Source organism: Hibiscus syriacus, unplaced genomic scaffold (assembly GCF_006381635.1).
Source record: "Hibiscus syriacus cultivar Baekdansim isolate YM2019G1 unplaced genomic scaffold, ASM638163v2 tig00112215_pilon, whole genome shotgun sequence".
Lineage (NCBI taxonomy): Eukaryota > Viridiplantae > Streptophyta > Magnoliopsida > Malvales > Malvaceae > Hibiscus > Hibiscus syriacus.
The window spans coordinates 2,253,783-2,277,806 of record NW_024063268.1 but is presented as its reverse complement, the minus strand read 5'-3'; the positions used below and the strand labels follow the sequence as shown (position 1 = coordinate 2,277,806).

Here is a 24,024-nt window from a genome sequence, read left to right as displayed (position 1 = left end):
TGTTGGGTTGGTTTAGGAATTCTGGAGGAGTGTCTTAGTTCCGGTGTGCCTGGTTCTTCTTGAACTGCTTCAGGACTGATCTAAACATCATTTCTAGAAATCTCCTCGAACTCAGCAAATTCCTTTGTTTCAGCTTCGATGTTTGAGCTACTTGATTCTATAGTTGATTTGTCTTTGTACATCACATTCTCATTGAAAATGACATCTCCTCTTATGATAATCTTCTGATTTTCGTAGTCCCAAAACCGGTAACCGAACTCATCACCACCATAACCAACAAAGACACATTTGTTGGACTTGGCATCAAGTTTACTTCTTTCAGCAGAGTTTATGTGTACATAAGAAATACAACCAAACACTCTTAAGTGTGAAAGGTTTATTTCTTTCTTGCTCCAAACTTCCTCTGGTATTTTGCCATCCAAAGGAACCGAGGGCCCACGGTTGATCAAGTAAGCTGCAGTGTTGATAGCTTCCGCCCATAGAAGTTTGGGCAATCCGACATGTATCCTCATGCTTCTGGAACGTTCATTCAGAGTTCTGTTCATGCGCTCTGCTACGCTATTCTGCTGTGGTGTCATGGGAACTGTTGTCTCCATCTTGATCTCATTGTTTGCGTAGAAATCTCCGAATCTATGATTTCTGTACTCTCCTCCGTTGTCAGACCTCAACCGCTTGACTTTCAGACCAGTCTGATTTTCCACCATGGCCTTCCATTATATGAAGGTATCAAAGACTTCTGATTTCTTCTTCAGAAAATAAACCCACACCTTCCTTTTAAAATCATCGATGAAGGTGACATAATATAGTGAGCCTGCAAGAGATGGAACTGGAGATGGTCCCCATACATCAGTATAAACCAACTCTAACTTTTCAGCCTTGGGTGTCTTACCAATCTTTGCAAAGCTGACTTTCTTTTGTTTTCCAAAGATGCAATCCTCGCATAGTCCGACATCTACATTCTTTAGATCCGACAGCTTCCGTTTTGACAAAAGTGTCTTCATCCCTTTCTCGCTCATGTGACCAAGCCTTTGGTGACATAGGTTTGATTTTCCATCAGCATCTACAGCTGCAATGATATTCTCTAAATTTGAGGTTACATAGAGAGTACCAGTTTTCTTACCACGAGCAATGACAAGTGCTCCTTTGGTAATCTCTTTTAAAGTGACCCTTCTTGCCACAATTATAACAGGTAAAATCTTTCTTTCCAGTTTTGGATTTTCCCCGTCTGGATTTTGACCTGCCATGATTTGAATTTCTTTCTAAAGTTCTTCCTCTGGACTCCGTGTGCAAGGCTGAGAAAGTTGATGCTTCACCCGATTCTCTCCGTCAAATTTCTTCGCTCAGTACCAGATCCTGAACATCGTCGAATTTCTATTTACTATTTCCCGACGAGCTGCTAACTGCTGTAACAGTAGCATTCCAACTGTCTGGTAGAGATGATAAGAGAATTAAAGCTCGAACTTCATCATCGAATTCAATTTCCACTGAACTCAACTGGGTTGTGATTGTGTTAAGTTCATTTAGGTGTTGTGCCATCGATGCCCCTTCTGTCATCCGCAAATTGAATAATCCCCTTATCAAGTGCACTTTGTTTGAGACTGATGGTTTCTCATACATACTAAAGAGAGCGGCCATAAGACCCACCGTGGACTTTTCCTTTGCTATGTTGAAAGCAACATTGCGGGATAACGTCAGTTGGATAACTCTGAGGGCTTGTCTGTCGAGAAGAGCCCAGTCTTCATTCTTCATGCCCTCTGGTTGCTTTCCTAAGAGAGGTTGATATATATATTTTTGGTACAGAAAATATTCAATTTGCATCTTCCAAAAGCCAAAGTCCGCACCATCGAACATTTCAATTTTCACATTCCCTTCGTCTGCAGCTATCGCTCCCACTCGAATTTGGTTTCGTTTGGATCGTTTCTGACAGTTCTTGTGAACCACCGTGTATTAGAATACCTCCGCCGATAAGCTCGTATTGACGACAAAATTTTTACTATTCACGAAATTCACTATTCAAGGGAATAGTAATGAATAGTAACCTCGCAAAAAAATTGACAAAATTCACAACCAAAAGCTCTGATACCAGTTGTTGGGAAATAAACCGAGTACAAGTAATTTCCCTATAACCAGATTAGTGAGAATGCGAAATAAAAGCGGAAAAATAATACCCGAAATTGATAACGGAGTTCAGTCAATTGTGCTTACGTCTCCGGACTGCTGCAGATCTTTTACTAAGAGAGAAAATTTACAGGTGTTTACAAAACACTCACTACTCACAAGAAAACTCTCTAGTAAAGAAATGATTTTTGTGATGGTTTTGAAGCTAAATGAGCTAGGGTATTTATAGTTGAAACTTAGGGACTAATCTTTGAAAATACTCTACAGTGCACTGACTAAAGTGAATTTACACATTCCTATTTTCAACAAACATCTACCAAACTTTGAAAAACATTTTTCAAAGAAACATTTACCAAACTTTAAAAACCATTTTCAAAGAAACATTTACCAAACTTTGAAAATCATTTTCAAAGTTGGTTGCCAACCTTTGGACTTTTAACAATAAGAATCCAAGTGATGGTAAGGCAACCTAAGTCACACGGTAATCAGAGCTTTAGTGGAACACAACAACACAAGGCATCCTAAAGCAACACATATTCAAGAAGTAAAATTTCCAAAAAAAAGTATCAAGAAGAAAGAGGAAAATGTGAAGAAAATAACAAGTAAAATTCCATTACAAGTAAATAAATGTGAAGAAAAACATAATAGAGAAAGTGCAAAAAAGTGCCTAACATTATCACATTTCCAGCCAAGCTTGAAGAAGCATTCAAGACCTATGATTGTTTCTAATAGGAATGTGGTAAGTTCTTTGCAAAGTAAGAGATTCTTTCTCTTTTTTCTTCTTATTTCTAGTATACCCTTCATTATTATATCTTTCTTTCTTCTTCACTAACAAACGTTTCAAATAACGTTCATAGCACTTGAAAAGTCTCGAGTTAGTTCTTTTAAGAACTTTACAAGAAAGAAATGAATGGAAAAACGAAGAATGAGTCAATAAGATTAGAAGGGGTATTGCAAAGCCTATTCATATTCCCGAGTGAAAATACAAGTGTTTGAGTGGAGTGACATAAAAAAAAAAATTAGACTGACCATGAGGTTTTTTTGTGAGAATTTTATAAGGCCCTATTTTCACATTTCAATTTCTTTAATCACTAACAATGTTGTTTAATCTTTAATCTTTAATCTTCTCCAAGTATGGATTATGAGAAACAAAGGAAAAGTTCATTTCACACTATATGCCATGTGAATGGTAAAGTATGCCATGTGATCATTGATGGTGGAAGTTGCACCAACCTTGCAAGTGCACTTATGGTGCACAAATCAGGCTTAAAGACAATGCAACATCCATATCCTTAAGAGATACAATGGCTTAATGAATATGAGATCACTATCACTCAATAAGTGGTCATCTCATTTTATATTGACAAGTATAAAGATGAGGTGCTTTATGATGCAACCCCTATGAACACAAGCCATTTGATTTTGGGATGTCCATAGAAATTCGACAAGAGGGCCACCCATGATGTCTTCACCAATCATTACTCATTCATCTATAAAATAAGAATGACCTCTTTGATGCCTCAAACTTTAGATCAAGTTAAAGAAGATCAATTACTTTTGAAAAAGAGCATTGAACCCATTAAGAATCAACTAGAAGAAAGTTCTATGAAAGAAAAACATTGTGAGGAAACAAAGGTATTCAAAGTTGAAAATATTGAAACAGATTTTGATAGTGAAGTTGAATGTGTTAAAAACAAAAGAGTAAAGTGAAAAGAGAGTTCGAAAAGAACAAGAGTGTAAAGAGAAAATTTAAAAAGAGCGTGAGATTGAGAGCAAAGAATGTAAGAAAGGAAATTTATTTTATATTAACAAATCTTTTCCTCCTATTCTTCCTTTTAATTTGCAAGATATTCCAAGTGTCATACTTTTGCAAAATGACAATTCAAGAAGCATGTCCTTTGAAGTTCCAAAAAGTATGGCACTTGAAGTTCAAAAGGTTGTATCACTTGAAATACTAAGAGGCGTGTTCATTAACATTCAAAGAACATTCCTTCCATATCCAAGATTCAATGATCCATATGCAAGAAGAGTTTCAATGAATTTGACCCTATAGAACTTCAAGAGTCGAAATTCATTCATTCATAAGTTTGATCTTTTCAATTTCTTTGATTTTGAATTATCATCCTCTTACTTTAATATATTTTATATATGTATGATTCATAAAAGAAATGTTGAGTTTGTGAAGAATGTTGAGTATAGAGATTGGTACAAGAAGAAAGTAAAAGAGTTCACTGCCCAACGAAAATCAAACTTGTTCCTTTTTGTAGCAAGCATAGATTTCAGAATAAATCGCCTTAAAGAATGGGGGATGATGTGATCATTATGAGCACCAAATTCGTTTAGAACGTGCTCACAACTTTGAAGTTATTTCAAGTTGATACTAAGGGAGTTGTTCCTTATTTCATTGTTTATTTACTTAATTATGCATTAAAAGTGACATAAGCATGCTTTGACACCTTAAATTACACTTGAATATTCATATGTTGTCTTTACTTGCATGCTATATGATATTCATGCATATCCTATGTCCACTTATTATATTTAGCTTAATTAATGCATATTTTATGTTGCATATTCCTTAGTTATGTTATCATATCATTTGCATCATTATATTTAGCTTAATTCATGTATATGTTATGTTACGAATTCCTTACTTATGTTATCATATCATTTGCATCATTATATTAGGTATGGGAAACATGTGTTGCATTAGATTTTTTATTATTTTATTAAGTGTCACATATTCATGACTGTGTATATATGACTTATATACACATGTTTTTGGTGCATGGTACAATTCAAGGCATTCAAAGGGACATCTCACGTCAGTGAAAATATTTTCCATTTCTGAATAGGATCCAAGCATATTTGGGTTATGAAGTCTCTTGGAATTTAATATTATATCTCTTAGCTTTCTAACATACTTTGAATTGAATCAATCCGATGTCACTAGCTCGAGATATGCTCAGATTACCAAATATGGTGTATGCTAGAAATTCATACAGGATTTATAACCATTCATCACCTTCCTTAAATTTATGAATGGATGACATTGATTAAGAGTTGCATGGACCAGAAATGGAAATTCAAATGATTCAACACATATATAAAAAGATGAACATTCATTCAATGCATCCCAAGAGTCTTATGCATGTCAAAGAGAAGATGAATGACTCATTCATGAACAAATATTCAAGAAAGAGGCATGAATAGTGTGCATATTCTAAGAATAATGGAAGATGAATTCAATTAATTCAAGTACTTTCATCAAGTATGTACATTCATCCAAGCATGTGAATTCTAGTTCGTGAAGGTAGTTGAACCATCATGTTCACATGTGAGCCTAATTTATGAATATAGTCAAACCATCATATTCACGTGGGAACCAAGTTCATATAAGGAAGTCGAACCATCTTGTTTACACCAAAGGGGGATAAATTCATCCTAAAGGGATTTATTTAATCTAATGGATGAACATACATTCAACCATTGATCCAACTTGTTCACATTGTGTCGTACATTGTATTTCTTAAAGGGATGAACATTCATTCATGAATATTCATCCAAGTACATTTATTTAAGGCTTCATTTTCACACCATGTATGTAATGTACTTTAGGCATCCTTAGGCTTATAATAGCTAAGTCTTTGTCTTTCTAAGACAATCGATCAACATTTGAAATTTATAAACTTCTTGTGAGAGTTTTCTCTCTTTAGTTCTTAAGTGAACTTTATTGACTTATCAAGCTTAACTTGTGGTGTAAACCTTTTATTTCCACCCTGATACTTCTTGTAATGCCCTGAAATACGGGTTAGGAGTTTTGGGTTATGCAAATGGGCTTTAGAATAATTTTCCTGTAGTATATGAAGTGTTGGACCCAAGTAGATTTGATTTGGACTTGGGGTGAGCCCAACAAGCTTGAAAGGGATAATTTTAATCATGAATCAAATGAAGGAGGAATAAAGAAGTAATTAACCCAATTTTTGAATCAAAAGTTGAATCCAATGCATGTAAATTTCAAAATTGTACCTTATGCTCGATTAGGTACGGGATGTGAGCTTCCGATACACGTAAATTTTGGACCTCCCCCAACCTCTCGAGGATTCGAGGTAGACTAAGGGCTTTAAGTTCTGATGCACGTAAATTCCTGTTCTCACCCTGAAGCTATCACGTTCTAGATAGGCTAGTGTGTTGTCCGAGATGCACGTAATTCCTCTGACCACATTACTTTGCCTATCTCATGTTTGATATGTACTTATGCATGTTTATGACTCTGTATACCAACATGTTCATGTATCGAATGCATGTAGTATCATTTAGTTATTTTCGTGTCACTGAGGTTGTGAGCTCAGTGTATGGAATGTGTTTTCGTACGCATGTTAGTAGAGGGGATCACTGAGGAGACTTTCGCATTCGTACATTCTAGACCAGAAGATTAGCAGAGTATGACTTGAATTTATTTTAGAGGGGATGTATTCAATATAGACATTGTATAATCATGTCATAACTCTATTTTGGATTTTTAAACTCTATGGTTATGTTGTACGTATTTTGGAGGACTCCTACATTTTGTAAATGTTGGATTTGATTTCGTTGCAAGTGTGATTTATTCTGAACTTAACAATTGGTTTCAAAGAAATTTTCGGGTTAACCATTTCGATGGTTCCGTGTGGCATCGTAATCCATAGATCTTCGGGCCAGACTGGGTTAGGGTGTTACACTTATGGTTCATATCTCTTTTATAGATAGTGGGTCAAAGTCCTTATTACTATCCCTCAAAGAAACCTTATAATATTTGGGTCTCAGCTTTAATATAACTTTGGTTCTTCCTTGGAGACTTTGAGATGCTATCCGTTATAATCACCAACATCCTCATTCTACTTTCATCATCATACTTCACCATTTCCTTTCAAACATATCATTGTCTTCTTCTATATCTTCTGCAGTCAACTCTTTATTTCTGTTACCTTATCTTTATTTCCATTTTACATTTACTTCTAGTTAACTATTCTTTTTGAGTCATCTTACTTGTGTAGAGATCCTTGTTGCCTTCTTAGATCGAAACAATCAAAGGGCACCCTTGTCTTCATCAAGAATCCAAGTGAAGATAGGGATACCTATGTCATGGTTTAATGAAAAAGTTTACATCGATTAGTCTTTGCACAATCATTTACAAGATTGTGTCAAAAACCCTTGTGAATTAGCTTAAAAATATTATGCCCTTGTGTATCTTCAAAAATCAATGTGCGTTTGTTCCAGGTAGTCAAATCTTGGATAATTTTCTAGTTGCTCATGAATTACTCCATTATCCCAAAATCTCTAATAATGGCTCGAACAAAGGGGTTACCCTTAAACTTGATATGGGAAAAGCATATGATAGGATTGAATGATATTTCATTTATATGTTATGGGGAAATTGAGTTTTGAGAGATCCTTTATTAATCGTATTATATGTTATATCACATCGGTCTCCTATTGTATACGTATTAACGAGAAAATTTTTGTTTCATTCAAATTGGAGAGAGGCTTAAGACAAGGAAACCCATTATCTCTATATCTTTTCTTTTTTGTACGTAGTGACTTTCGGTCACCCTCCACGCTAAGCAACGTCAAGGCCAAATCAAAAGAGTGCATGAGAGTGTGCATCCATGAGCCTCATGTCAATCACTTGTTTTATAATAACGATAGTTTTCTCTTCATTAAAAATTTAATCCAGTAAGCAATGAGACTAAAAGAGGTGTTGGATATTTTGATGCTTCATTTGGCCAAAAAACCAATTATGACAAATCTATGGTTTTCTTTAGTGCACAAATAAGACTAAAGGATAGAGGAAAACTTAAAAGAATTTTGGCAGTACACGAGGAACCCGACTTTGTATGATATCTTGGGTTTTGTTGGAAAAAGTAAGATGGGGAAGTTTGGCTTCTTAAGAGACAAGATAGTGAGTCAGATTCATTGATGGTCTAAGAACCTTCTCTCGTTTTGGAGGCAGGAAGTATTTTTGAAATTCGTTACTCAAGTTCTTCCAACCTACGCTATGTCATGCTATTTGATTCTGAATGACATCACTGAGATGATCACCTCTCTATGAAGTCTTTTTAGTTGTCTGCCAAATTTGATTCCAAGGGATGGGCTCACATCGTATGGTATAAAGAGTGTAGAGCCAAACAAGATGGAAGGATCAATTTTTACGATTTTAAGCATTTCAATGTTGCGTTTCTTGGGAAATAATTGTGGCTATTTATCAATTCTCTAGGTTCCCTTATTTTCCAAGTCTTCAAAGCCAAGTACTTTGCCAACTCTTCCTTTAATTCGGTTACAAAGCCTCTTATGCATGGACAAGCATCCTCATGGTCCTAAGAATGGATATTTTAGAGAGTGAGCATTAACAGACCCACACCAATGCACCTTTCTCGTTAGAGAGATTCACATTCGATCTCCTTTTCTATCATCTATGTTGATAACATGGAGTAGCCCACCATGTGCGGTGGCTTCATGGTCCTAAGAGAGGCAAAATGAGATGAGAATAAGGTTTCATGAGCAAGATGCAAAGATGATTTTGACACACTTATCACCCACGTGTAGGTGACTAACTGTTATGGGAGCACCATAACACCAGTTTCTAATTCTCCAAATTCAGATATAATTGGTTACTAACGGCAAATGGATCTATTTTGAAACTTCCTACACTGCCAAAAATAAAACTTTTTAGCCGGCGAGTGTGCCATGATACCTTGCCTACCGGAAACAAGATGACGACAGCAGGCCTTGGCTCTAGAGTTTATCCCATCTGCAGTTTGAAGTTGAGACAACGTTGTTTGCGCTCAAAAACTACTCAAAGAAAAATGAAGTGATGCTTCTTTCAGGACTAAATCATGATTTTATGAAGGGACAAGTCACCAGTTGCAAATCATGGCTTGAAAGCTTAGTGTTATCGCTTAGCAGGGAAGGTCTCTCAAAGCTTATCACCTTCCTTGGAAACATTTGGAACTCGAGAAACAAGTGGGTGCACGACCCATTGCTTAAAGAGGCTAGAGACATTGTTAATGTGACATGGATTATTGGTATCGATTACAATGAGGCTAAAGACATTGTTTCCAATACCAACATGGCATTAATCGACTCTTGTAAACAGTGGACAAAACCAATGATAAGAACCATAAAGATTAACGTTGATGAGGTTTTTCTCACCGATACCACAGAAGCTGCTGTAGGTGTGATTACAAGGGACCACAACGGTATGGTTAAATGTGGGGTGGCGAGGAAGCTGGATGGTACTCATATGGCTGAATATGTTGAGGCAGTTAGAATATTCATGGAAGGTCTTCGCATGGCTATCGAAAATGGTTGGGACTACGTAATCATTAAAGGGGATGTCATATCTATTATCAACAGTTTGACAAACCCACAAAGCAACATTTCAATGGTAAGATTGATTGATGCTCAACGAGATACATGCAATTCTTAACAGTTTCCCAAACCTTAAGGTATGTGCATCGATAGGCCAATTGGGTGGCAGACACCCTAACATATTGGGCATTGTCGAGGACCAATCATTTGTGGTTTTTTTGACGAACCAAAATATATTAAAAATTATGTAATTCTCGATACTATTGACATTTAAATATAGATTTCCTCTTTTAAAAAAAGTACCAAATCACTAAGTTAAGCCTACCAATTGGTGTAGAGTAAACAACATGTACTATGTATTTTTATCTTATAATATAAATATTTTATTTAAATTCATAATATTTTATATATCTTAACTTTTATTAAAAATTCATAATATAAATTTTAAAAGTTAAGATAAAAATAAAATATATGTTTGAGTTAAAATAAAAATAAAATATATTTTTTAAATTAAGAAAATAATAAAATATATATTTTAAAACTAAAATAAGAATATAACATATTTTTAAATAAAAATAAAAATAAAATATATTTAATAAGTTAAGACAAAAATAAAATATATTTTTAAAATTTAGGATATATAAAACATTATGAATTTAAGTAAAATATTTATACTATAACACAAAAATATATAGTACATATTATTTACTTTATACCAAATGATAGACTTGTTTTAATGGTTAGGTGCTTGCTTCTTTGCTTAGAGGACACTGTTTTGAATCCCCTTTGCCTTTGTGTGTGATTTGTTTTCTTTCGATTAGAGGATAACACATGTCACCCTCTAATTGATGGTAAATAAATATATTAAATTAACATAAATTTAACCATCTAATCGAATGGTGACACGTTATCACCAATAACACGTGACATCATCTAATTTGGGAAATTAAAATTATGACCAAATTGATAAAATATATAAGTAACAATGATCAAATGTATAATTATACCAAAATATTTAACCGCCATGTCTTCCTCTCCATTAAATTTTAATGACATATGGCTTGATTGAATATTAAAATAGTTGAGTAATCTGATTGATGAAATCAAAATATCGATGATCAAAATGAAAGGAACAATACTTGAGTCGTCACCCGTATAGTTGACCCTAAAAATTTTTGAGTTAATTTAGTTAACGAATTTTATTTTATAACTCAATTTTTATTTAAAATATTTTTTATTCGAATCGAGTCAAGTTATTCAAATTTATATTTAAATTTAATTGTAAGTATTTTATAATATTATGATATTATTTGATTCTAATTTAAATGAATGTCTATAACTGTATACTATATACATTATATTTCTTCATGTTTTTCCATATGCAATATACATATATCTTGCATAATTAAAGGACTTGACTAGAATTTGAAACAAACTCACAAATTACTAAAAAGTATGAGTCATTCAAGTTTTATTTTATAATTCAACTTGAATTTAAAAAAATTTAAATTGAGTTTATAAAATTACAAGTAAAGTAAAATTAATTCGAGTTTTTTTAAGATCAAATTGAATAAAAATATTCAATTCTTTTAAGTCGAGAAGAGTTTCGCTCACCGCTACTTACTGCGTTGCTGAATCTATATAATAATAATATAGATAATTTACATCATATTATAAAATATAAAATTATACCGTAGATAACAGTTCCATTCAATTGGGTTTAAAAAATCCATGGTTAATGTGTAACATTCTAAAAGTCAAGCTACTTTTTTATTAAAATGGAGTAAATATAGAGTAATATATGTTTAAATATAATTTCAATCATTCAATAATGAACTTTAATACTCCTAACATTTATGATACTCAAATCCGAAACCTAAAAAATTAACAACAATTTCTTTACCTCAAACTAAAATTGAACAAAAATTAATCTATTCAAATTAACTAATGAAGCCTTCAAAATTTACAAATATTTGTATAGACTACTTTACAGCTATTTTCATTAAAATATAAATAAATGATTATTGTTTCTATAATAAAATTTTAAATTTATATAAAAACAAAATTTTGATTCCCAAACACTAGATCAAACAGAGTACATTCGAAGCAGGCTTAATATTAAAATAAGTGTCAAAATTATATTTTTTATCTCAAATTGATAATTTTAAAAATTTTATTTAAAATTTAAAAAATTAAAACTATATACTTTTTTTAAAAAAAAACACAAAAATTTAGAACTTTAAAACTTTGAAAACCTTCATCAACCTCTAAACTCACGTCATCGGTCACTCTTTGTTGTTGATGAAGCTCTACCCGACCTCACCTCCCCGGAGATCAAAACCCATATAAAATCGTGATCAATCGATGGTTAATTGGCGACGAATTGACGCTTTATAGCCCGCGAACCCAAGGATGAAAGTCGTGAACCCATGCGATTCCGACAGCCAATCAACGACAACTATGGCGGCCTATGACTAGGAGGATGATAGCGATTACGTCGACGGTGGTGATCGTGGTTGGAAAGGGTAGCGACGGCGGGTTAAAGTTAGAATTTGAGCTTTTTTATAATTTAAGAGAAATTATGTTTTTTAATATAATAATATATTTAATATTTAAAAAATAAATTTCAAAATCATTAGATTGTGACATGTGTCACTTAACGGAGAAAATTAATGTCATTGACAGTTCAAGCACCTAAAATAGTAACATTTATAACGTTAAACACTTGAATGTGTCAAAAAATAATTTAGACACCTATTCAAAAAAAAATGTATAGTTTGAACACTTATTTTGATATTAAGCCTTCAAACTAATACTTGAACTAAAAGTCAAATCAAATTTAATAAAGACAACTGATACCGAACTAAATACTATGATTCAAAACAATTTCCTCTTTTCTCAACTTTTTATTTTCTGAAATACAACCATCATTTTCACCCAAAAAATGAATTTTTAAGGACTGTAATAACGAAGTTCAAACTGGGGTTGAAGTTCATAAACTTCAATTACTACCAAGAGAAATTTAGTAGGATCTGCAATTTAACCAAATTATATCTAATTGAAAACACTGCATATATAAATTTAACGTACTTTAGAGATCCATTCTATGTCTTCTCTAGCAGCAAATGTTATAATGTGGACATTTATTGTTTTTGGAGTAAATAACACAAATAGTCCCCAATTATAGGACATCATTTTGTTGAGCCCTTTAACTTTTAAGAGTTATAAATTGGTCACCTGACTGTTCATATGTTCCAAACTCGTCCTTGTTCGTTAAAACAATTAACGGGCACCTGAGATGGATGTTAACATACTGACTGAGATATGATAAAATCATATTTTAATGATGTCTACATGCAGGGAGAGGCTCATGACTTTATGTTGGGGGCAAACTTGAATTTTCGAAATTCCAAGGGGGCGAAAATAAATTTTCAATAGAAATACATCGAAAAATATAAAATACATCGAAAAATATAAAATATAAGGTAATTTTAAATTTTTAAGGGGCGACAACCCCACCCCCTCAGTCTGTCCCTATTTACAAGAACTAGTGTTGTTTTCAAGCACTAACTCAACTATATAATGTAAATAGAGACTCAATCCACAAAAATAGTTCAAATGATAAAGAAATCAAATTTTGTCATATCTCAGTCAGCAGTTTAACGTCAAACTCAGACTAATATCAATTTTTTTAATGAAAAATAACGAGTATATAACATATGAATTGTTGGATGACTATTTTATAACTTTTAATAATCGAAGAATTTAATACAAAACACCTTATTATCGGAACTATTTGTGTACTCCACTTTTTTTATCAAGCCTTTTTATTTCAAGTAATAGTAAGCCCAAAACAATTTTGAAGAGGAGGAGGAATGAATGATAAATAGGCCCAAAATTTAACATGGATATGGCTAAAAGTTGGAAGATACTTTTGGCGACGAAATCCATGCTACACCATACGCAACAGTTTATAGAACAGCCGAATGCTTCAAATCTCACCATAAAATGCTTTATCGCCACACACCACCACAAACTCCATTAAAATACCCCAAAACTCTTTGCAAAACCTCCCAGCTATGGCATTTGCATCGCAGGCAATGATATCAACCACCAGCTATGCATTCCCTTCCCCAAAGCTATTGTTTTTGAACAAATACTCCAAACTTAACAGGACCAGGCAATTCAATTTCTTCGCTGTTAGAGCTTCTTCTGATGAACCCGATGACTGTAATGAAGAAGAATGTGCCCCGGATAAAGAGGTTTTGATATCACCCTTTGTCTTTCTTTTTCACTAATCTTCATTTTCTTCATCCTTTTGCTTTATCGTTGTTAATTTGTTGTTTTTTCATTGATAGTTTAGGAGATAAATATGCAGTTTCTGTTGAGAATCTTTCATAATCATTGATAACGTATAATATATGCAACTTCTTGAAAGGCTTCCGCATTTCTTTTATGTTAATTTGTTGTTTATGCCTGTCACTTGTATATTTTTTAATGGTTATTTTCCCTTTTATTTATAGTTAAATTGATGTATAGAATACAAATTTTGACTTGAAAGATCTTTTAGTTTACATGCATGTCCAAGCAGCATGGATGCACGATTTAACGTTAAAGGGTTAACTTTTAAAATTTTATGGAGGGGTGAATTTAAAGAATTCTAAGAGGATAAAACAGATTACCAATAGAAAATAAAAAATCATTATATATATGATAATTTGAAAATTTCAGCTCTCAGTATATCCCTAACTCAAGTCGAGCTGGTGCCAATAGCCCAAAGTGGGGGAAGAAACTAACAGTTGTTCCATCATCAAGGTTTTGCTTTGGATTTCAAAGGGATTAACTAGAGTTCAAATTTGGAGAAATTTCTGATTTCGTTGGTGTTCATAGCCCTGGTTTAGAGTATTGGAGGAAAGATTATTTGTGTTGCTGCTGTATATTGTTTTGCATAGGCTATTGGAATTGAGAGATGATCTCAGAAGTAAAATCATCTGTTCTCCTAGGAAATGGGTGTCGATTGCATTTTAGTTTTAATGATATTGGAACTCGGGTGTGAGTGTCGGATGTGTCGATGCGAGTACATGATGTGCCAATTGTTTCAGAGTTTTTTTCAAGTTTATGAAGGGTCCTTGACATGTTATATCATTATATCCGTGTTCGATAAAGTATCGAGCAATCGTTTTAAGAAAAATGAATACTCAGAACAACATAGGAACTCTAGTTTATGTAATTACCCTAAGAGAAGATATCTAGCAAGTCTGGAGTTTTACTTCAAGTATTTGTAAACTTTTCTCCTATTCTCAAATTGGGACCTCCATTGTATGAAAAAGGAAACGGCAATGATAATTGTAACTTCATGGCAACTTATATTTTGATGTAATTTAGCAATTGATATGGTTTGATCTTAGTTATTGTAAAACAGTAGCTTAATATTTATTTTTGAACAGGTTGGGAAGGTGAGTGTTGAATGGTTAGCCGGGGACAAGACGAAAGTGGTCGGGACATTTCCGCCCCGCAAACGAGGCTGGACCGGCTATGTCAAAAAGGACACTGCAGGGCAGACCAACATTTATTCCGTAGAGGTTGGTAAGTTTTAGATTTTTCAGTCGCCTGCATAACTGATTTGGTAACCAAAGTATTTTCTTCCCTCTAGCCTGCAGTTTATGTAGCTGAAAGTGCAATAAGCTCGGGAACTGCCGGTTCTTCATCTCAAGGATCTGAGAATACGGCAGCAGTTGCCGCCGGATTTGCTGTTATCTTTGTCGCTGCTGCTTCATCTATAGTCCTTCAAGTTGGCAAGAACTCACATCCGGTGAAGACAGTCGAATATACTGGACCGACGCTTAGTTACTACATAAACAAGTTTAAACCAACAGATATTATCCAGGCTGCAGCACCGAGTGTGACCGAAACTCCTTCATCGGAGTTACCGGAAAACTCAGCTCCCCAAGTTTCAGAGGTTCAGGTTCAATCTGAACTTCAACCAGAACCTTCAAGTCTAAGCGGTACTTCATAGAAAAATTTTGGGACCAATCTGTTGTAATGTTAAAATTTATGTCCTTAATAGCTCCTGTGTGCTATATATTGAATTGCTACAGTATTTATACAGGAATAAAATTTATCATTTTTAAAACATCAGTCCTGTGATGTCTGGATATGGCTATGCTTATTAGATACGATCCATTAAGTTCTCTTTAAATTTTGGCTTAAAGAAAAGATAAGGGATTAAATTATAGCTTTTTGTTCATTTAAGTGTTTAAAGTATTTTTTCCATCAATATAATTGTTTAATATTTTCAACATTATTATTTTAAATGCCTATACCGTAAGTAGGGTTGCACATTTGTCGGATTTCAATCCGATCCGGATCGGTTTTTATTTGATCCGGTTTTTTCCCATAGAAAAAAAACCGGTTTATAAAATAACCGGTTCGGTTTCTAACCGGTTTGGAGGGCCGGATATCCTAACCGGTGTAACCGGTTTCGATTTTAAAAAAACCGGTTTTTTTTAAAAAACCGGTTATAAAAAAACCGATTTTAATATTATTAAAATTACATCGTCATCAATTGCAACAAAGTTTACGATAATTTGTTGAAAACATTTTGATATTTCGATATAACAAATTAAGTTAAATGAATTTTAAGATTTTCCAAATGATTTTCTAAGTATATTCGATATAATTATTCAAATATCAAAACATTACTCCAAATATTTCAAAAATCATTTTTAATCCTTACTTAAGTGTAAAATTAAGTTTTAATCTTAAAACAATTTCAAAATAATCTTTCAAAGTATTTCGAACCATTTCAAAGCCAAAAATTCTAGATTGCTCATAGGGAACCGATTCCCCCCCAAGGGGGTACCGATTCCTCCCTGAATGGTTTGGCTCCGAGATTTCCAGAATGCTCGGAGGGAACCGATTCCCCCATAGGGGGTACCGATTCCCCGTATTCAACGGTCAAAATATTTGAATTTTACACTTAGGGAACCGATTCCCTATGAGAGGGAACCGATTCCCTATGAGAGGGTACCGATTCCCCCACGCTCCAAGTATTTTTATTAAATGTTTTCACACTCAAACGGCTATATTATCTTCATTAATTATCACTAACGTTCAGAAGTGATTCAAGGTGTATTTAAGCAAGCTTAGAAGCCATTGATCAAAGACAAGAAACATCAAGCAACTAGAATCAAGAGAGAATCAAAGAGAAAGCATCAAACCTTAAGTTCGATAAATTCAAATACTTAATTAACTCAACATAATTGAAATACTTAAATACTTCCAAGTTTGATAAATTCAAATACTTAAAAACTTCCAAGTTCGATAAATTCAAATACTTAAAAACTTCAAGTTCGATAATTGAAACAAAGTTTACGATAATTGAAATAAAGTTTAAAAATAAACTACATTGCCATCTCTTCTTCATCATCTTCGCCTTCTTCGTTTGGAGGGGATATTCCAAGTTCGACTTCTTCAATGTGTAAGTTTGCTTCCAAATCGGCATCAATTGCATCTTCTAGGGTGGTGATATGTTGCTTACGAGCCGCTCCATCCAAATAATCCTTTAAACAAATGCATACTTCTACCGACTCGGGACTTAGTCTTGATCTCCGTTGCGATATAACCCTGCCACTAACAGAAAAAGCGGATTCCGAAGCTTCCGTAGAAGCTTGGACGGTTAGTAAATCACGGGCCATGGCGGCTAGAATCGAAAATTGTGCTTCCTTTTCTTTCCACCAAGCCAAAATATCCAAACTTTCAAACTCTTCAAATGTCATTTTTGATAGAAAATCGCATGACATGTAATTTCCCAACTCGCTACTTGGGGTGGTAGTACGTGATCGTTTGGATTGGGAATTTACAAGAGTGTTAAAAAGATTCAAATTTATGTTACTTGGACGTCTACTAGATGATTCCGCATTCATTCTCATTTGATCGTGTATTACACTACTTGATCCGTATTTAGTTAAATAAATTGCAAACATGTCTCGAAAATATTTGTTAAAATAATTTATTTGGTTTTGGACAAAGTTGGGTTTATCATCGGTTAGATTAAAAGCAAACGCAATTTGTTCAATTAGTGTTTCAACCCCACCAACATTTAACGTTGGGTTTAAAGCGGAGGCACAAGTAAAAATGGGGGGAATCTCCTTAAAATATTTAAAAAGTTTTTCCTTCATTGCAAAGCCAATTTCTTGAAAAATTTCGGTTTCAAATTCAAAGTCATTTAGTCGGGTAGCCAACAAAAATATTTGATTAAGAACCAACGGGCTAGTAGGGTAATAAACACCGGATAAAAAAGTTGTTGCATTTTTAAAAACCTCAAGCAAATCGGTTATTTTGGCTATAGTTTCCCAACTCGAATCCGGATAAATGTTTGGGACATGACCCCTCTCGAAAAGCCGATCGTGAAATGTTTGCAATGTTTCCCTTTGCCGTAAGGCAGTATGCATCATCATCCAAGTTGAGTTCCAACGAGTTGGACAATCCAAATTAGGACCCAAAGCTTTTTTATTAACGGACTTACAAAATCGTTTATAATCATTTAGTCTTTTGTTGTTGTTACAAAGAACCGATTTTATCATTGTTTTAAATTCTAATCTAATCGGCTCAATAACCTCCAAACCAGCTTGCACGGATAAATTAATTATGTGTGCAACGCAACGGGTATGAAAAAATGCACCGTCTAAAATCGGTGAAAGTAATATTTTCAATCTTGGAACCGCGTTTCTATTATTCGATGCATTATCAAAGGATATAGAAAAAACTTTATTTTCTAATTTATAAAGACAAATTACCCTTTTTAAAAATGTAAATAAATTAGCACCGGTATGCGGCTCACTGAATAATTCAAACGCGATTGTTCTTTTCATCATTTGCCAATTATCTTGATCTAACCAATGTGACGTAACGGCTAAAAAAGAATTTCCGGTATTATGAGGGGAACTCCAAACGTCACATGTAAGCGACACACCATAACGGTGTTCTTGGAATCCTAAAATCATTTTTCCCTTGCCGTACGCCACATTTTTATAGCATCTCTTCTAAGGGTAGTACGACTTACTTAGTATAACGTGGTTGCATTAGTTGTTGAATTGTTGTCGTGAAATCTTCATCATCAAAGTGGTCGAACGGCAATGCTTTTGTAATCACGAACTTTGTAAACGCTTCTCGTAATTTTTCGTTGTCGTAAACAAAAACACCACCTTGCGGTGTAAGATTCGATTGACTAGGATCCGATCTTGAGCGAAGTGCCTTGCATGATTTTGTCAAATGGTTCTTTAACGTTGTGTTTCCTTCCGATGCAAGAAACTTTAGACAAAGTTTACAACGCGCCCTCCTCGAGCCATTTGACATCTCACATAAATCGTAGTGATCCCAAATATCTTTGTTTCGAGTGTGTTCGATTACTCTCACGACTTCAAGGTTTCCCCCGACGGAAGATTCAGTCGTGTTACTCATGATGAACAAAAAATTACAAAAATAAGATTTGAGAGATGTTTAAGTATTGTGTAATAAGATTTGAGAATGTTGTAATCAACCAAATACATCCCCAACCTATTTATACATGTTTAGGGTGGTAAAATGGTAATTTTTTAAAGAAAAAAACGGTCACAAAACCCCCCCAACGGCTATATTAACGGCTAGTTTTTTAAACCCAAACCGAATTTTTTTCCGGATAAAAACCGGTTTTTTAACCGATTTTTTTCAAACCGGTTTTTTATCTGGTAAAAAAACCGGTCTAGGTTTTTTTTTCTGTAAACCGGTTAAAATAACCGGTTTAAAAAAATCTGATCCGGTTAAAAAAAAACCCGGTTTTTCCCAAATCCGGTTTCAGATATTTTTTTTCTCGCAAAATCGGATATTCAGATTTTTTGTGCACCCCTAACCGTAAGGATAATTAAAAAATACTATTATTTAAAACGTATTGCATTTGTTAATTTTTTTGATTTTTTTAAAAAAACATAAAATTATTAGTATTATTTTTTAAAAAGACCATAAATTATTTTAATATATAAAAAAGATCTGTAAAATTTCTAAACCTCCCAAAACTTGCCGCTCGTAGCTTGCTGGCTGGCCTCATCGTTGCCATCACGGCCCTAAATCCTCCTAAAAGCCATCCGCTGATAATGGGCGTTTTTATTAGAAAAAAACTCACAAAAATTAATTTATTAGAAAAATAATCATCAAACAACATTAATTGAAAAAATACCTCTAAATTGCCCACATAAGATTACCTCGCGTCCTACAAAACGTGTTTAAGGACCTCACATTTTATAAGACGCGAGATACACCCTACATGGATAAACTTTTCAGATCAACTAATTTAATATTTCTATAAGTGACCTCTCGTTTTTCGTAACGCAAGGTCTCCGAGTATTTGAATCACCCCGAGAATTTAATTATCACATGTGTTGACCAGACCTCTCGGTTGGCGTAACATGAGGTCTCTACTATAATAATAAAAATATCAAACTATTTTATGAAATATGTTAAATTAATCATTATATTTTATTGTATTGTAAAGTATATAATAAAATAACAAAAAACTATTTTAATAAATAGACAATTTAGTAATATTAAAGTTCATTCTATTGTAATATCTTACAAAAGAAAGTTGCTTCATGGTTCTAAAAACAAGAATCATAACAAGTATAAATTGTTCCCCGGTTGCCAAGCTTGGTCGATTGAAGTATGTTAATAGTTGCTATCACAATTACAGTCTTCGATTAGTTCTAGAAAGGCAAGGTTGTTATGACTCTACGACATTAAGCCTATAAACACATTAATCTCTGGATGAATAACTTCTAAATTTATTTTCTTAAAATTGTTGAGATTGAGAGCTTTCACGATTCGAAGTCTTTCATCTCTTAATTCACCCCAGAACAAATTAGAATAATGTCATAGACATATATGGTCATGATATTACCTTTATAGGTTGCTCTCTTTAAATAATACATATCAGATTCTAAATTTCTTCCACTAAAATAGTCATACATGCCTCCTCTATATAACGCTTCATGATTATTACTAGACTTGTATATTTCTCCAAAACTTATCTCGTTTTGAGTACATGGAATGATGCAAATATTCTTCATTGAAACATTTCGATAAATGTAATTGTGCTTTGAGGCTTCATAAAAAGTCTTGCTACTCAACTGTGTATTGACAAAATCGATGATAGAATTAGATGTCACATGAATAAGAATTTTAGATAACACCTCTTTTGGGAATAACTCCATGATATTACTACAATTTGTTTTCCATTATTTTGAAATATGTTGAGAAAACCCTATGTCGAGTATTGTGAGTACTATAAAATTATACGCAAATAATGTGCAAGTATACATAATCGTTCAAGTAATACAGTGATGAGTGAGTATCGTCTCCACAGGGATTGAGTGAAATTACAAAAGTCCAACCAAAGCTAAGCACTGATCTATCTATGTATAGTTAGTCTTAATATATACAAATGTCACGGCAAATGAAAGGTGTATGAAAGTGGATGTGGATGAATGGTATGATGGTGTAGTGAATGGAAATGCAATAGCAAGAACAAATGTTTAGTGTTGAAAATGATGTAATGTCGAGGCAATAAGAAATGGTCAAAACAGTAAGTAAATAATAAATAAAATGATAAGAAGATAATCCTCACACGACAAGCTTCCAATGGAATGAATGGTAGGGATTGATTTAAGGATGTTAAACTTATTTCTCAGGCAGATTTATGCTATCTAATCTTTTCTTACTCGACAGGGTTTTCCTAAAGTGTTCCCGCTATATCTAGTCAAAGGAACCTAACAGAATAGGATACCAAGGCATCTGCTCTCACTCAACGAAGCTGGCAGCCTACACTATTGATAAAAACACCCTTTTTAGTCGTTGAAATCCTCCTAATCTCTCTCGAGTACTAAGGAATTAGGATATTATCTTGTGTTTATCTGGAAAACTACAAGTATTTTTAGCTTAGGTTTCTCTCGAACACCTAACCTTCATCTAAGAAATGGATACTCTTATGCCTCTTACAAGCTTAGACGGTAAAGCATTCATAAGCAAAGCAAGCAAATAACCAAGATAAACAAAAATTTACCATTAAAATAAAATTTAAACAACCATTAAACCAACCACCACCAAATAAGTTAGTTCATGGTGGGGTTTGAAATATCCACAAAATAAATCATGAAAATATTCGTTTCGCCAACTCAAGAATAATAATATAAAAATAACAGCAAAAGGGAAGTGAGAAGAAGCCTCCAATACGTGCCACTGGAGGTCTAGTCGGCCACCACGAACCACCTTAGCTCACTAGCTCCTCTCGATGCTTAGCTCGCCACTCCTTGAAGCTTTATCAATGGAGGAAAACCCAAGGAAGAAGAAGAGAAAAAGAAGAATAAAAATCTGAGTTTTCTGCTCTATGCGTGTGTCTCTTGCGTCATCTCTCATTCTCTCCCTTGAGGTGTCATATATAATAAAAAATATCTAGGGGTAATGATTAGGTTGTTGGGTGTAAAATACCCCTCATACCTCTAGAATCACACCATAAGCATGAACCTTATCCTCCAGGTGGCAGTGGTCCTCTAGAAGGCGGTTACAACAATCATTTCACGTGCAGCGCCAGCTATCCTCATACAGTTGTATCTTTTTGTCGTTTTCTGCGTCAGAAATGCCAAGGCATTTCAATATGCTTCAACAACGTGTGATGCCGCGACATTGCTTCCCAAAGAGTCCTTTTGTCTGCTATTCCCTACACACCACAAACAACTGCACCTTTCTCTCATACAACACCATTAAGAAATAAAACAACAATACCACCACAAATCCAACTATATACAACTACATGATCCTAAATTGACTAAAATGAGCTTTTAAACAAACAATAACTTAAGTGAAAAAGGCCTTAAAAGTAGCCTTTTAGGAAGTTAACACACCCCCAAACTTAAGCTATTACTTGTCCTCAAGCAATGGATAACAGTTACATAAGCAGAATGTCATGGCAATTTTCAACAATAGAACAGTAGGACAAAATTGAATTTCAACCCTCAGAAAAATAGGCTTCAACATGCTAGATATATCAAGAAATCAAGTACTTTTCCCTAGGTCAAAATCTTTTTTGGTCATGTGTGTGCGTGATTGTATCCAATCTATACTTAGCAAATTTAGACAATTTCTACTCAAGTCCCCTAGTTTTTATCAAGGCATTTACTTATTCATTAAGCACATTTTTACTCCATTTTTACTTATTTTTTATGCTGTTACGAAGGGAGTCAACTCATCACACCTACTCTTCCATACTCTAGGTGAAAGGGAGCATCCTTCCACTCCCGAGCTAGTTAAGTAGAGTCATCCCGTGACTTCTTTCATTCACTCATATGCACAAGGCTGCCATTTATTAAAGAGAATTCCAGGCAATGCCACGGCAAAGAGGAGTGTCCCTCTACAGCTATGCCTAAGCATTTATTCACATATTCATATATAAGGGAGTTGTTTATGATTTTTCATTTAAGCACAATACTATATTTCAATGCCAAAACTAACTAGAGTTCATTCATAAAAATTTTCCAAATTTTCTAAGTATAGAGAATATACAAATCGTGTAATTTTTTTTTCACAAAGCATCAAGCCCTAGAGTGAGTTCTATCATTCTCAACAGTCATTTACATTCCAATTCTAGCCTAAAAAATCATCATCATCGGGTATCCTTAGAACATTCTATCTAACTATCCTACCATTTACTGATGCCATGGCATAATACTACGCTAAAGCTATCATGCATGACCTACCAAGAACACTACCTCCCCCAAACTTAAGGAAGCATTGTCCTCAATACTTAAAGAGAACTAAACTAAATAAAAACTAAATGCCATGCAATGAAATACAAACTAAATGAAAATGAATGCAAGTGAGGTACCTCAGGATTTGCGTGGTGGTGTTGCCTTGGAGCTACTGGCAACTCCTCGTCTGGTGCGCTTGCGTAGGGGTGCTGGGCTGGACTCTGAAGAACTAGAGTAATAATGCACAATAGTTTTACGTCCAGCCGTGGTTTTGGTGCATCGGCCACTACGTGGTGTAGGAACGAGACTTGGTGTTTCTTTAACAGGGACAGTAGGTGAATATTCAGGGGTCTCAGAATGGTACAGATCAGGTGTCTCAGAACGGTGCTGATCAGGAGTCGGGTCATTAACTGGAGGATCAGCTGCATCTTGCTCGGGCTCTGGAGATGCCTCAGAATTGAATGCCGGTAGAATTTTGTCTGGAAAGCCAGGGAAATTCCGTTGACCATGGGGAATAATTTCTTGAAACATCGATTCCACCACAACATCTCTATGCATCACATATCCAAAGAAATTACGGATGTCACCGTGTAAAACATGCAGGTGAGTCTGCATCACAGCTTCCTCGAGAGCAAGCAATCTTGCCTCGGTATTTGATTGTGTAATACCGTCGTATTGTGGGAAGTAGGCATGAGTTTATGTTTAAGGAAGTGATTCCATAACTAAGTGCGCGGCTGAAGACACTCCTGGTTGACCTAGTATCTACTGGTTTGATGGCCATTCT

At 34.3% G+C, this 24,024-nt stretch overlaps 1 protein-coding gene across 1 annotated transcript; it reads left to right on the top strand.

The window, feature by feature from the left end:
• Positions 1–13,477: 13,477 nt before the first annotated feature.
• On the top strand, positions 13,478–15,599 carry LOC120175780 (protein MAINTENANCE OF PSII UNDER HIGH LIGHT 1-like). Its single transcript, XM_039182341.1, has 3 exons — positions 13,478–13,730; positions 14,916–15,050; positions 15,122–15,599. Exons 1-3 carry the CDS (start codon positions 13,548–13,550, stop codon positions 15,482–15,484), a joined length of 681 nt encoding a protein of 226 aa, XP_039038272.1. The 5' UTR covers positions 13,478–13,547; the 3' UTR covers positions 15,485–15,599.
• Positions 15,600–24,024: the final 8,425 nt, after the last annotated feature.